Source organism: Limulus polyphemus, unplaced genomic scaffold, assembly GCF_000517525.1.
Source record: "Limulus polyphemus unplaced genomic scaffold, Limulus_polyphemus-2.1.2 Scaffold3079, whole genome shotgun sequence".
In the NCBI taxonomy this organism is placed as follows: Eukaryota; Metazoa; Arthropoda; class Merostomata; order Xiphosura; family Limulidae; genus Limulus; species Limulus polyphemus.
In genome coordinates, this window is record NW_013668689.1 from 38,729 (window position 1) to 49,695 (window position 10,967).

The 10,967-nt window shown below is 37.6% G+C and overlaps 1 protein-coding gene across 1 annotated transcript in view; it reads right to left on the minus strand.

Annotated features, from left to right (window-relative positions):
- LOC106468616 (nesprin-1-like) overlaps positions 1-10,967 on the minus strand; it is a gene marked incomplete at both ends in the record, with an annotated part of 121,329 nt that overhangs the window by 18,678 nt on the left and 91,684 nt on the right. The window contains 7 exons of the mRNA XM_013929045.1: positions 454-780; positions 1,785-1,992; positions 2,425-2,543; positions 2,968-3,132; positions 9,002-9,127; positions 9,314-9,490; positions 10,069-10,242. Coding sequence (XP_013784499.1) covers positions 454-780; positions 1,785-1,992; positions 2,425-2,543; positions 2,968-3,132; positions 9,002-9,127; positions 9,314-9,490; positions 10,069-10,242 — 1,296 coding nt within the window. The remainder of the gene's footprint in view (positions 1-453; positions 781-1,784; positions 1,993-2,424; positions 2,544-2,967; positions 3,133-9,001; positions 9,128-9,313; positions 9,491-10,068; positions 10,243-10,967) is intronic.

Below are 10,967 nucleotides of genomic sequence, written 5' to 3' on the forward strand. Positions count from 1 at the left end.
AGTCAGAACTTAAAGTAAAAATTCCTAACTTTTCTTTAAAGAAGGCTATACATTTATTCTAAAAAGGTGAGTTTCTATAAAATCAAGACCAACTGAAATAAATTATAAGTAGCTGCTACAAGATGGTTAACATAATGTAAGTTTATGAACTACTGAAATAAATTATAAGTAGCTGCTACAAGATGGTTAACATAATGTAAGTTTATGAACTACTGAAATAAATTATAAGTAGCTGCTACAAGATGGTTAAGATAATGTAAGTTTATGAACTACTGAAATAAATTATAAGTAGCTGCTACAAGATGGTTAAGATAATGTAAGTTTATGAACTACTGAAATAAATTATAAGTAGCTGCTACAAGATGGTTAACATAATGTAAGTTTATGAACTACTGAAATAAATTATAAGTAGCTGCTACAAGATGGTTAACATAATGTAAGTTTATGAACTACCTTTATCAGATCTATAGTTTTATCAGTCTCAGATGATCTTCCACCGGCTACCTCTATGTGACTCAGTTCTTGTTCCTTTTCTCTTAACCACTGTTTAGCTTGTTCAATCACCAGCTCTAGCTCTTGGCTTTTCACAATAACATCATTTAACTTGTCAATGTGAGACTGCACAGCACTGTTCAACTCTGAAAACTTTTGCTTCAGCTCTTTTAGTATTTTCTTAACATTTTCAGCATCTCTGTTGTCCAGTTCAGGAATTAAAGTCTCGACTCTTTTTTCAGATGTTTCAATCACAACTTCTTTGTTGACGGTTTCTCTCCGGAGAGACTACGAATAATAAAGAAATGGAAGATTTTTTTTTCACACTTTTTTTTGTAAATTGCTAAGAAAACATCCCATTTTATGACTCTGTGTTTAATATATTATAATTTGTTACGTGAAATAAAGAAAAACAGAATGCTGGTAAAACTATAATATAGTAATATGATTCATATCATCACCAGGTAAAAACTGCAGTTTGGAGTTGTAGCACCTCTATTCAACCCAGGTAGAGAATATTATCCAAAGTAGCTTTGAATGTGAGAGAGAATTTGGTACACAAGTTGTCTTAGTATGGCAGAGACAATGTTTTAAAACCAATTCCTCATCAAAATTCTTCGTTTTTAAAATACAAGACCCAACAAAAGACTACTTCTCAATTCTGAAAAAAAGTTTTTCACAACCACTGACACTGAGTGAAACATTGTTAAGGTATAAATGCCTTTTCCAAGATGAAGCATTGTAATTAATTATGCTTCTCCTAAGACATTAGTAATATATAGAATATAATAGGCCTAACACTAATGAGTGAAACATTACTTACATTAGCCTATTGGAGCTTCTTCTCTAAGGATTCAAGATGAAATCTTGAATGTAGTTTCATTACTTACATGAGCCTCCTGGAGCTTCTTATCTAAGGATTCTGTATGATAGCCTGGATTTAGTTTCATTACTTACATGAGCCTCCTGGAGCTTCTTCTCTAAGAATTCTGTATGATAGCCTGGATATGGTTTCATTACTTACATGAGCCTCCTGGAGCTTCTTCTCTAAGGATTCTGTATGATAGCCTGGATATAGTTTCATTACTTACATGAGCCTCCTGGAGTTTTTTCTCTAAGAATTCTGTATGATAGCCTGGATATAGTTTCATTACTTACATGAGCCTCCTGGAGCTTCTTATCTAAGGATTCTGTATGACAGCCTGGATATAGTTTCATTACTTACATGAGCCTCCTGGAGCTTCTTATCTAAGAATTCTGTATGATAGCCTGGATATAGTTTCATTACTTACATGAGCCTCCTGGAGCTTTTTCTCTAAGGATTCTGTATGAAAGCCTGGAGGTGATAAATGATGTAACTTTTCCAGTTTCTCTTCAACCCATTCTTGCAATTTTGATAGTTCTTCTAGGACACTACCATAATTTGCCCGTAATAGGTCCAAACTCTCCAAACGCCGTAACACTCTCTTATGCAAATCATTGGCTTTCTTTTCAAGGGTTCTGGAATAATATGATAATAATATTTTAGTGATATGAATACAGCAAACATTTTCTTGAAATTATTTGCACTTATAAAAGCAAATGAATAAAAATGTCATTACATTCTTGTGGTAACAAACACCATTATTCCTAATATTAAATTAGGGTCAGACCATCATTCCTTATTTAAATAAGGGTCGCACCAATATTACTTACTTTAAATTAGGGTCACAACAATCAGGTGTTCATGTGTACCATTATAGTTACTTTACATTAGGGTCACACCATTATTCCTTACTTTACATTAGGGTCACACCATTATTCCTTACTTTACATTAGGGTCACACCATCATTCCTTACTTGAAATTAGGGTCACACCATTATTCCTTATTTTACATTAGGGTCACACTATCATTCCTTATATTACATTAGGGTCACACCATAAGTACTTACTTTAAATGTTCCTTTTGCTTGATTCTTTCTTCCTCCTCAAGAAAGTTGCAGATTTCTGATAAACTTGTATTTAATTCTGCCATTTGTCCTTTAGCTCTCTCTATTTCCTCTGTAAGTTGCTGCAAAACAAAGAAAACTCTTTCAAAACATTAATTAATAGAAAAGCAGGGTTGAATAGATGACACACAGAGACATGTGAAGTATTACAATAGCACTGAATACTAAACTGTAAAACTTTGAATATATGAATGAAGACATTGAACGGAATGTGAAGTATTACAACAGGACTAAATTCTAAACTGTAAAACTTTGAATAGACGATTGAAAATAATGACAGGAATGTAAAGTATTATAAATTCTAAACTGTAAAATGTTGAATAGATGAATGAAGAAAATGACAGGAATGTGAAGTATTGCACAGGATTAAAATGTAAAGTGTAAAACGTTGTAAAGATGAGCATATAAATTGACAGAAATGTGGAGTTTTAGAGCAGGTCTGAAGCATAAACATCTTCTTGGCAGATAGAGACCTAAGAAAATCACCTTAAGAAGTTCTTGTCGCTGTAATGAGTCCCCTGATTCTGGCTTTTCAGCAGACTCTAGAGAAGTGCTTATGAACTCAAGTCGACCCTCAACTTCTTCAATGAGATCTTTGAACTGTTTGATAGCAGCTTTTCTAGCATCTGTCTTCATCATCAGTTGAGCAACCTTTATTTTAAAAAATTAAACAATTTTCTTATGTTTTATACTTCACAGAATTGTAAAACAATAATTCAACACATAAGATTTACAATTATTATGAACCTTTTTCCACACTTGTTTTTGTAATTTTTCCATTTTATTTATGTTTTAAAGATGAGTATAGAATATTATTATTCAATGACTGTCACTATAGAATACTACTGTAATTTAACTGTTAATGCATTTATCAAATGCAAGGGTGTTTTAAGATCGAATCGATAATGTTTACAGAATATTACTGTAATTTATCTAATGCAAGGGTATTTTAAAGCCGAATTGATGATGTTTACAGAATATTACTGTAATTCATCTGTTAATGCATTTATCTAATGCAAGGGTGTTTTAAGATCGAATTGATGATGTTTACAGAATATTACTGCAATTTATCTGTTAATGCATTTATCTAATGCAAGGATGTTTTAAGATCGAATTGTAACTAGCACTCCTCTCTAATCTTACAGCTGTTAACTACTTCGAGATCACACCAAACCACACTGGAAGTGGGGAGGACAGGTGGGAAATGTGAGGGGGGGGTAAGTATCTATTGGAAATACATTTTCAGTTTATGAAAATGTTAAATTCCAATATGATATCTTATCTCTACTCACAAACAGCTTGAATCTTACACTGAACTGGTGGAGGGCCAGTAAGAAGATGATCCCCTCTTTAGGAAGCACTCAAAGGAAAACCATGAGGTGTAAGAAGGAATTTAAAAACAACACCCCACTTCTGAGCCAAGTATACTCTTTGCCCTTTAGTATTGTGTTGCTAAAAAAGAGCAGAAACGTGGAAAGATCACAAGAAACAATTACAGAAACAGTGGAACTCCTGATGTGGAGTGGCTAGAGCACAAAAGACCATAAATGGGAGTTTGACCTCAACCAACACCAGGTGGCATCTGGAATTGTATATCAGGTCTGTGGTAGGAAGAGGGTCCTCTACCTTTCATCTCAAAAATGGGTACCAGGAAAGAAGGGGAGGTTCCGTACCAAGAAACCACCTCCTCATGTATATACCTCCAAGATAACCAACACTAGATCCCCTGGGAACTAACATCCAGCAGATGGTAGGAAGGTGGGGAGTCTAGGTGGGTGTTCCTCTCCTGTCCAAAATCTGGTGGCATTGGGAATGTTTTGTCCAGTCTGCAGTAGGAAGAGGGTACCCAGCTTTATATATGCAGGAATTACCTCCAAGATAACCAACACCAGATCCACTGGGAACTGACATCCAGTAGATGGTAGGAAGATGGACTGCTAGTTGGGGTTGCATCACCAGTCCAAAACCTGGTGGCATTGGGAATTTATTGTCCACGTCTGTGGTAGGAGAAGGGTACGATCCAAACACGTGAGGACTTATATGACTGGTTAAGCTTCAACCAACACCTCATACCTGAGAACCAAAATCCAGTGGATGGTAAGAAGGAGAGTACCTCAGATGGAGAGGCAAGTTGCAATATATGGTGGAGTGCTAAATCCAACATCTGACGAAATTTGGAATTATACATGAGTTCCATGGTAGGAAGGCTGTCACACCATCTACACCAGGAGAATGCCATCACCGTACACTCAACTGAGTGGTATTGGGCACACTCAGGAGGACATGCCTCTATGGTCTACCATTCCAGTGACTAGGAACTGGTAAGTGGCAAGGACTCCCATACTCCACTAGAAAAAGGGAGAAAAAAATAGCATTGTAGAGTCCATAGGACCACAGCACTGGAGACAGTGCTATGGGTAATCTCGATACCCTATTTTGAAATGTACAGCAATCACATTGGTGGAGTTGATCGACCAACACCTGATAGCATCTGGAATTTTGCATCAGGTCTGTGGTAGGAAGAGCCTCAACACCATAGGTCATCAGAGATGGGCAGTAATCCTTGAATGTACAGTCTTGGATGAATATATTTATGAAGCAACAGACCATGAGAAATACCTATAAGCAGTCCTGCGGAGCATCCCATCTCAACAGTGTGTGGAACATGACCTTTTGATGTGTTATGATATTATATTTTGATGCATATAGGACACACTGATGGAGTCGATCAACCAACACCTAGCAGCACCTGGAATTGTACATTAGGTCCATGATAGGAAAAGCCTCAATGTCACAGTAATCTAGCATGGTATGTGATCACAGGCCGTACAGTGTAGATTTCAATCTAAGTATATCTGGTCAGGCAACACTCGCAACAGAGTGGGATACAAATATGTGATAAAGGCCTCTGCAAGGAAAAAGAACAGAGTACTTACCACCTACAGATAAATAGGTGCAGTACTGGTGATGTCCCCCAAGGGAACATGCAAAATTGCAGCCAAGGACATGGTAAAGTGATGGATCTGGTGGGGAGAAAACATGAAAAATGTGATAATCATCAGGAGGAGGGAAGAAAAATGCCAGGCAAATTCAACCCAGAAGGATAATGGGGAAAATGTCATGGGACAAGTGAGGATTTCTAGGAAGAAACAGACAAACTTAGGAACCATGGAAGGGAGCAGTACAGCATGTCATATACCACTGAAGAGACCTTACTGGGCAAAGAAGGCAGTTGGAATTGGAATGGTCATAAAGGTGGGGAAAGAGGGAAGGGAAAAAAGAATGAAGGAGAAGTGCTCTCATGAGCAATTGAAAATATTTCAGTATAGGAACAATGAGGAACAGGGACTTAAAGGAAAGATGATTTAAAGAACATGAATATAAAAGGACCAATGAAGGGCAGGGAAAACATGGAGGATCACATTGAGGTGCTAATCTGGAAGAGAAGCAGAGCAGGGAGGATGGAGAAAATGGAAGGAATAAAACAACATGAATAATGCTGGCAACTGGAAAACACAAGCAAAGTCGGGAAACTGAAAAGTGGCAGATAATGTCACTCTATAGCCCAAACCACAAGAAATAAAAAAAGCCAAGTCAAAAAAGATGGTATGTGAGGAACCATAGGATGGGAAGGACTATAACCCCTTAGGAAATACCAAAAGTGGTAGATGTACCATGTATTTAGGTAAATCGCCATGAAGGAAGAAAGAACAGGATGGAAAATAAAGGAAGCTACACACGAAAATCCGGCTCTTCAGGTAAAGGACTGGACAAAGCCACACATGAATATGGAGTGCAGGTACAGATGTATTACACACATTAGAGTGTGGCTGACAGAGCAGTGTCAGAGATAAAGGAAGAGAAAGGGAGGTGACACCAAAAATCAGCGCAGCAGGGGAAATCACGTGTGAGCCAGCTATTACATAACCAGCAGCAGAATGCTATACGGAGTGGTCTGAAGTATGGCAAGGACATGTGGAAGGAGATGAATATGAGGATATGCATATTGGTACCAATACCAACTGAGAACATCGACTGCTCCTACCAAAGGATGAGGAACAGGTGACCAAAATCGGGGAAGTGGTGTATTGAGAAGAGTGGCAAAAGCATCCAAGGCTAGGACACTCCACAGAGCTCACAAAACCCACTAAACAGGTAGATCCGAAGACTACACTGCAGAAAGAATCTTGTTGGAATGGGATAAATGATCCATGACCAGATTCAGGACACCTAGATTATGATATTCCAACAAAGTGATGGAATGGTAGTGGGTCCAACACAGAAGATTCAATATGAGAAAACAGGTTTGTCAAAACGAGTGTTCCTTGCCTAGTGATATAAGAGACTACCATAGAAACATCAGAGTGAATCATCACCAAACAGCCTCTAGGAGCCTACAGGAAGGGAAGGAAAGCCTAATGAACAGCAAGAAGTACCAAGATTGATATGGAGAAAAGACTCGGAATGATATCATACCCCCAAAACCTCCTCATTGTCGAGATACATCCCCTCACTAGAGAATGAAGCATCATAAAAGGTGACATTCTGGGTGAGGAGGAGGAAGAGGAACACCATCAGTTCTGATCCAACCACCAGTCGAAATTAGTTTGTAAGAGAGGGTAAGCCAAACAAGGCTCTGTTGGTTTATCATAACACACTGATCATGTCGCATGAGGGTGTGACCAAGAGGAATGAAGGCTTTGAGAGAAAAGGAGAGAAAACCTCTCACACATTAGAAGAAGGAGAGAATGATATGCTGTATATGAGACATTCCATAGCTTGCAACTGAAGTAGAGTAGGTAGGGCCTGAAGGAGGAGGGAGTTGAAAAACACCCCGAGATGAACCAAAAATTGTGTGGGTGGAGGAAACATTGTTCCACTGTGACAAGCCAATCCACCATGACAGTGTCATGGAGAATAAACAGAGGATGTAGGACTGAGTCATCTTGTGAGGAGGCAAGAATCAGCCACACATCCATAGAGCAGAGGAAATGAAGGCCCCTGGAATTAATCAGGTGGGCAACAAATGGGGAAGGAAACAGGATTGTGAGACAATGGGAGAGATGAATGGAAGTAGAGGACCAGACTTACTAAAACAGCTTTCAGAACCCATGGATCGACCACCAAGGACACCTCCGAACGTGGGTAAATTAAAGAAATCCGACTCCCACCAGCCCTCACTTGAGAAGGGTGATCAGGGTAAGACAAATAAGGGAAAAGGTAATCGAATTATCGGGGTCTGATCCCCACTAAGGGAAAAGTGACACCAAACACTGCGAGTCCAAATAAGGGAAGTTGGAATGATGATAATCAAAAAAGCATGATTATCCACAGTACTTAGGGGTGGAGGCATACTGACCCCTGAATGCAAGTGCTCCCCAAAATGATTTGCATGAACCCCAGTATCCAGGGAAGGAGAAAACACTAAAACAATGACCCAAAGTCTAGTCCCTAAAAAGAGAAGGGGTGGAACATAGGAATGGGAGATAAGTACAGAACATAACATTCCTGAATAATCAAATCCACCAAAGGGGAAAGAGGTGTGGGCAAGTCCCCCAAAACAACACATGACTGTGAGGCATATTCAGGAGGGGGAAAAAGGCTGTCTAAATCCAAAAGTTCCCGATCACTGATACAACAATCATCAGTATGTTCTGTTTGTTGCATGAAATTGGTCATTCCCGACTGAGCAGAGCCATCACTTCATGGGCCAAGAATCATGGTTCCAACCCATTGAACATGGGCAGTAATTTCACTGCAGCAGTTGCAGTCGTGACCACCTAAGACTGCAAGTGCACAACTCACGAAATTTAAAGAGGAGAGAAGATAAATACAATAATTCATAACTCTTCACAAAAGAGAATGAAAATGGCAAAGAACAATGTAATTAAAGTAGAAAAGTTAAGAAAGTAAAAACATGTGGATAAATGAATCAAACTGTGAGCAAAAACATATCTATTAAATAAGACTGCCAATCGAGAAGAGGTTAACAGTTGCAAGATTAGAGAAGATTAGTTATGATAGGGGTAGTGTTGCACTCTTATTGGTGGAGGGTTGCTGCATAATCACTTGCATGTTAGTATGCAGTAATATGTGGGAGTATCAAGGTTAGTGGCAAGCGAAAAATTGCTTTTTGTGAGAGGAGATATCATATTAGAATTAAAATTTAACTTTTATGTTTATAATATACACATGAATGTCCATTGATGATTTAAAATGACTGACTAGATGGTGAATACAAATCTTGTCTTTAACGTTTATGTTATTAATACATCTCGGCTGCCATATACACTTATTTGGTCTTCCAAACGTTTTAGCTTTTCCTTCAGGACTGAATGAGCAGTGTTTGACTGAGTGTTGTGTTCTTTCTGCTTAACTATTATAATAGAAAGTGACTTTAAAACACACCTGGTCTTCCCAACGTTTTAGCTTTTCTTTCAGGACTGAATGAGCAGTGTTTGACTGAGTGTTGTGTTCTTTCTGCTTAACTATTATAATAGAAAGTGACTTTAAAACACACCTGGTCTTCCAAACATTTTAGCTTTTCCTTCAGGACTGTATGAGCAGTGTTTGGTAGAGTGCTCTGTTCTTTCTGTTCAATTTTTTGAACAGCTGAAAGTTTCTCCTCCAACTCTTGTTTCATGTTCTGTGAATAATAAGTAAAAAAACATTAGTTTTAAAATGGGCTTTTTATTTCTTATGAAAAAAGTTTATTTTGTGAACTGTTACAATAGATAATATATTATTTAATGTAGTTACACATTATATTGATGCTAACATTATCTTATCAACTGTATGTTTGTCACGACTGATGACTGGTAATAAGGTATACCTCTAAATCATTCAGTTGATGCTGAAGCACCTCTGGTTCCATAACCACAAGTCCAGACTCTAGGGTGGAGACTGTCACCTTCTGGTCAGCAACCCAGTGCTCTACTGTTTCCTTTAACTGTGTCACAGCCTCCCATTCATGGACAATGTTGTTGATAGCCACTATGCGTGATTCAGCCTAAGATTCATGTAATGTATGCACAACAAAAAGAACGAGTTTTTGAAATATCAAATAAGTAAAATCATGAATTGACACAGTGTACTACATCCTGAAAATGAACTGTTTTTAAATATCAAATAAGTAAAATCATGAATTGATACAGTGTACTACATCCTGAAAATGAACTGTTTTTAAATATCAAATAAATAAAATCATGAATTGACACAGTGTACTACATCCTGAAAATGAACTGTTTTTAAATATCAAATAAGTAATATCATGGATAAGCACAGTGTACTACATTCTGAAAATGAACTGTTTTTAAATATCAAATGAGTAATATCATGGATAAGCACGGTGTACTACATTATGAAAATGAACTGTTTTTAAATATCAAATGAGTAATATCATGGATTAACACAATGTACTACATTCTGAAAATGATGAACTGATAGATTGATGAACAAAGAGATAAATATTGCTTTTTTCAACTGTATGTAGCTTCTAAAGATGGAAGAAAATTTTGAAAAAGCAAATTAACCATTTTAGTGTAAAGAAAGCTACTCTTGTTACAACAGTGTTGAAAACAACTTCACCTGTTCAATGAAATCCTGTAGACGAATCTTGATTTGAGTCTCTCTCTCTGGCAAGGGTGAAACAATAGCATCCTCAGGACTGGACGGACGACTCAGAGAGGTAGTGGCTTCGACACAGCCTTGAATAGCAGTTTGTAGCTGTTGTCTGGCCATCACAAGCTGACTCAGTGCCGTCTGAAAAAGAGTAACATTCAAAATTTTGATATACATGCAAAGGGTTTTGAGAAGCCTGGAAATAGCAAAGGCTTATTAACCATTTTTCATAAACCTGAACTACACAACATCACCAGAGTGTTTTATTTTCACACATCCAAAGTATCATAAGACTTCTCCATTTACAGAAACTAGGTACATTCTTTTATTCCACATTCTCTAAACATTTCTGTGTTCAGTCTATTTAAAAGGTTTCATTACACGACTGAATGAAACATTGAAACATTCTGTGATATAATCAGTATCACAAAACTTTCTAGTTTCAACAGACTTACATGCAGAGTTCACAACCATTATATCATGTGTTATCAAGGCAGGAGCAGGGTTCACAACCATTACATAATGTGTTATCAAGGCAGGAGCAGAGTTCACAACCATTACATAATGTGTTATCAAGGCAGGAGCAGAGTTCACAACCATTACATCATGTGTTATCAAGGTAGGAGCAGAGTTCACAACCATTACATCATGTGTTATCAAGGTAGGAGCAGAGTTCACAACCATTACATCATGTGTTATCAAGGCAGGAGCAGGGTTCAAAACCATTATATCATGTGTTATTAAGGTAGGAGCAGAGTTCACAACCATTATATCATGTGTTATCAAGGCAGGAGCAGATCTCACAACCATTATATCATGTGTTATCAAGGCAGGAGCAGATCTCAAAACCATTATATCATGTGTTA